Here is a 4,454-nt window from a genome sequence, read left to right as displayed (position 1 = left end):
TAATGGCCTCTGATTGTGTAGCCTGCCCAGACATGGGGATGTTTGAGAATTCTGGAAGAACGTGGGCTGGGTGTGGGTAGAGACCCCAGCTCCACCACGTATGCTGGAAGTGTAGATTACAACCCCTGTCCCCCATTGGAGCTTCCCGCGCCGTGATTAGCCTTGATCGCCTCATCCTGGCACACTAGGGCCAGCCACCTAGCAAATGAGTGGTCCCCACACGCCATCCCCATCCGCCCACCCCTCACAGCCCCGCAGGACAGTTGCCTAGATCAACAGCCCTTACTGCAACCCTTTCAAATCCAGCCATCCTGAGAGATCCTGGCCTGGGAGAACTCCCCTTACCCGGCCAAAGAAACAACGGGAGAGTTTACCGTCTGGAATACCTGGTGGAGAGAGAACAGAGGAGAGGAAGGGTAGGTCAGCCCCTCGTGCCCCTCCCCACCGCAAATCTCACAGGCCCACCTCCCCGGAGTGGGTTTAGGGAGTCTGCACCTCCCAGTCCCCGCCCCCGCCCTCTCTCCAGCGCCCGCCGCCCTCCCCGTCGCGTTTCCTGCCCCCACCCCGCCCCTCTGCGCTATTTAAGGCGCCCCCGCCGCCCGTGCGGTCCAGCAGGGCTCCCGCGGGCGTCACTCCGGCCATCGTCCCCACCTCCACCTGGGCCGCCCGGCAGGCAGGCGGTGAGTCGGGGGCTAGGAGGGGACCGGGGGCGCCACCTGCTCGCGGGAGGCCGGGCGGAGTCTTGGGTCCTCCGATGCCATGCCGGGACGGGGGTTGCTGCCGAAGGCCCGCCGCCACAGAGCCGCGCTTACCCAGGTGGCCTTGGCCAGGCTCCCACCCTCTTTCCATGGAATCCTTGTAACAACCCGAGGCGGGAGGAATACTATTGTTTCCACTCTACCGTGGAGGAGACTGAGGCGCCCAGAGGTTGTTCCTTATCCAAGGGGCCACAGTTACTAAAAGCCAAGATTTGAACCCAGGGCTGCTTCCAGAGCCTGGCTCTAAACAGCTTTGCACTTGGGAAGAGGCACCTCCCCCTTGGGAACTTTGTGGCCTGTGCCTCACCCTGCAATGACAATTCCTTTCAAGAGTCTAGAATTTGCCAGCATCAGCTTTGGAGGTGGAAGGGGGTGGGAGTGGAGGTGGAGGAAGAAGACGGGACCAAGTGTCCCTCCTCAAGTGGCAGGTGGTCATTATTGCTGACCAGTGGAGCTAAAGGATGATGCTGGCTTCAGCTCCTAAAACCCCTCCCACCGCCCAGCCCCTGCAGGCTCAAAGATTAGAGTGAAGCCAGCTGGGTAAGATATGAAGCGGGGAGCAGGGACCTGAGGCTTTGAGCCCCCTAAGAAGCAGAAGATAACACCTCTACCATCAGCACCAGCTCCCACTGTCTGGGGGTAGCCAGCCTTGGGCAAAAGGGAGGAAGGGCTTAGCCCAGCTGCACAACTTTGGATAAGTTCCTCAAATTCTGTTCCCATAGGCAAAGGAGCCTCAACTGCACCCAGATTTCCCTGGTCTGTGTCCATCCTGGGGCAGTGGCTCGGGGACAAGAGGCACATAGATGTCTGATTAGGCAGGGACCTTAGCCAAAGCAGAATGAGACCATACAAACAGGTTGGCAGCCATCATCCAAAAATCTGCTTTGGGTCCTGCCTGCACTGCTGAGTGGGAGCCTCCGGGCCAGTCCTTCCCCTTCCTGAGCCTGGGTTTCTTTGTAGGTAGAACGGGCGTGGCAGACCTCCCTGAAGGCTTGTTGCTGGGCGAACGAGAAGGATGCCATGCTGACACGCTGACGTGCTCTGTCTCCTTGCAGACGGAGGTCCGGGAGCCATGGGTGACTGGGGCTTCCTGGAGAAGCTGCTGGACCAGGTCCAGGAGCACTCGACCGTGGTGGGCAAGATCTGGCTGACGGTGCTCTTCATCTTCCGCATCCTCATCCTGGGCTTGGCCGGCGAGTCAGTGTGGGGTGACGAGCAGTCAGATTTCGAGTGTAACACGGCCCAGCCGGGCTGCACCAACGTCTGCTATGACCAGGCCTTCCCCATCTCCCACATCCGCTACTGGGTGCTGCAGTTCCTCTTCGTCAGCACACCCACCCTGGTCTACCTGGGCCATGTCATTTACCTGTCTCGGCGAGAAGAGCGGCTGCGGCAGAAGGAGGGGGAGCTGCGGGCACTGCCAGCCAAGAACCCACAGGTGGAGCGGGCGCTGGCGGCCGTAGAGCGTCAAATGGCCAAGATCTCGGTGGCAGAAGATGGTCGCCTGCGCATCCGTGGAGCACTGATGGGCACCTATGTGGCCAGCGTGCTCTGCAAGAGTGTGCTAGAGGCAGGCTTCCTCTATGGCCAGTGGCGCCTGTACGGCTGGACCATGGAGCCCGTGTTTGTGTGCCAGCGAGCACCCTGCCCCTACCTCGTGGACTGCTTTGTCTCTCGCCCCACGGAGAAGACCATCTTCATCATTTTCATGTTGGTGGTTGGACTCATCTCCCTGGTGCTTAATCTGCTGGAGTTGGTGCACCTGCTGTGTCGCTGCCTCAGCCGGGGGATGAGGGCACCGCAAGGCCAAGACGCACCCCCGACCCAGGGCACCTCCTCAGACCCTTACACGGACCAGGTCTTCTTCTACCTCCCCGTGGGCCAGGGGCCCTCATCCCCACCATGCCCCACCTACAATGGGCTCTCATCCAGCGAGCAGAACTGGGCCAACCTGACCACAGAGGAGAGGCTGGCTTCTTCCAGGCCCCCTCTCTTCCTGGACCCACCCCCTCAGAATGGCCAAAAATCCCCCAGTCGCCCCAGCAGCTCTGCTTCTAAGAAGCAGTATGTATAGAGGCTTGGGGCTTATGTCACCCAACAGAGGGGTCCTGAGAAGTCTGGCTGCCTGGGATGTCCCCTGCCCTCTCCTGGAAGGCTCTGCAGAGATGACTGGGCTGGGGAAGCAGATGCTTGCTGGCCATGGAGCTTCATTGCAAGTTGTTCTTGAACACCTGAGGCCTTCCTGGTGCCCACCAGGCACTATGGCTTCCTCTCCAGAATGTGGCTTTGCCTGAGCACAGACAGAGTCAGCATGGGATGCTCTTGGCCAAGGGTATTGGGGGCCCTCTGGCCTTTTGCAGCTGATCCAGAGGGACCCAGAGCCAACTTACCCCAACCTCACCCTATGGAACAGTCACCTGTGCGCAGGTTGTCCTCAAATCCTCTCCTCACAGGAAAAGGCGGATTGAGGCTGCTGGGTCAGCCTTGATCACACAGACAGAGCTTGTGCCGGATTTGGCCCTGTCAAGGGGACTTGTGCCTGTTTTCATCACTCCTTCCTAGTTCTACTGTTCATGCTTCTGAAATAAACAGGACTTGATCACAAGTAGGTGTGTATTGATGCCATCACGATGTGCTGGGGGTGGGGGGATAGAGTTATTTTGCCCAGGCTTCCTTTACTTCTTGGTCCTGTATAATCTCTTTGGTCTCTATAACCCCCAACTCCAGCCAACACCTTGAACCCTCAAACTCATACCTTCTGCCTCCAACAGCCCTGATTCCTAAATGCTCTGCCTTTTGAAATGCCTCAGACACTATCTTCTTTTCATCCCCACTGCTCCAGCGCATTAATCAGTGGTCAAAGCATAAATGTCCTTGCCCTGCCTCCCCCATGCCATCGTCGCCCTGGTCAGACTGCCCCCTGCAAAGTGCTTCCTTACTGGATGGTTTGCTCTCCAAGCGTGCCTGCCAGCCAAGCCCTTCACAGTCCAGTTCAGATGGGCCCTGCACTCATCCCACCTCATCCTCATCCTTGGTATTTAGGAAGGGAGGTTTAGGTCACTAGTCCTTCCTACCTTGGCCCTTTCTAGTCTGCCCACCAGGAGAAGCAACTGAAGGATCTGCTTCATATCTGCTCTCCATGCACCCAGACCTCAGTGAGGACAATGGCAATGTACAGAAGTGGAAGAGACTGAATCTTGCCAATGAGCCACAAAAACTGCAGAAATAAAATGAACAATTGAACTGGGTCTTGACTAGGAGTTCACTGGGGAGGGAAGGAGAACACTGAGCATTCAAGCGGAGAAAACTGCTTGTGCAAAGTCAGAGGAGGGATTGACAGGCTGAGGGGGCACTTAGGTCCTGATGAGCCATCTAGATACAGGAGGCGTGGCTGAGGATGGGCCCACTGCTGGCAGAATTGACCTATGTGGAGGCGACCCAGGTAGGGGAGAGCACTAGGTAGTGACCCTCAGAGGCAAGCTGGTTGTCCTCCCTTCCCAGGGACATCTGGGGCTAGGGTTGAAGAAGGAAAGTGTGTCTATCTGATGTGGCCACATGCTTCTCCTTGAGAGCCACGATGCCTTTACAGCAGGTTGGCAAGTTGGCCCCTCTCCCATCAGGATGGGTGTTGAAAACACCAGCTCTGTATCCCTCATGCAGAGCTCACTCACTCACACGCTGCAGCGAGTCTGAATG

The 4,454-nt window shown here is 57.8% G+C and overlaps 1 protein-coding gene across 2 annotated transcripts; it reads left to right on the top strand.

Moving 5' to 3' along the window:
• The first annotated feature begins 592 nt into the window (after positions 1 to 592).
• On the top strand, positions 593 to 3,363 carry GJA4 (gap junction protein alpha 4). Of its 2 annotated transcripts, none has more exons than XM_002811087.5 (2): positions 593 to 680; positions 1,719 to 3,363. In XM_002811087.5, exon 2 carries the CDS (start codon positions 1,831 to 1,833, stop codon positions 2,830 to 2,832), a length of 1,002 nt encoding a protein of 333 aa, XP_002811133.1. In that variant the 5' UTR covers positions 593 to 680; positions 1,719 to 1,830; the 3' UTR covers positions 2,833 to 3,363. The 2 variants fall into 2 exon arrangements, with proteins under 2 accessions (XP_002811133.1, XP_002811131.1); XM_002811085.5 differs by having other exon boundaries at positions 596 to 680; positions 1,814 to 3,363.
• The last annotated feature ends 1,091 nt before the right edge of the window (positions 3,364 to 4,454 follow it).

This window comes from Pongo abelii, chromosome 1 (genome assembly GCF_028885655.2).
Source record: "Pongo abelii isolate AG06213 chromosome 1, NHGRI_mPonAbe1-v2.0_pri, whole genome shotgun sequence".
In the NCBI taxonomy this organism is placed as follows: domain Eukaryota; kingdom Metazoa; phylum Chordata; class Mammalia; order Primates; family Hominidae; genus Pongo; species Pongo abelii.
This window is presented reverse-complemented; position numbering and strand designations above follow the sequence as displayed.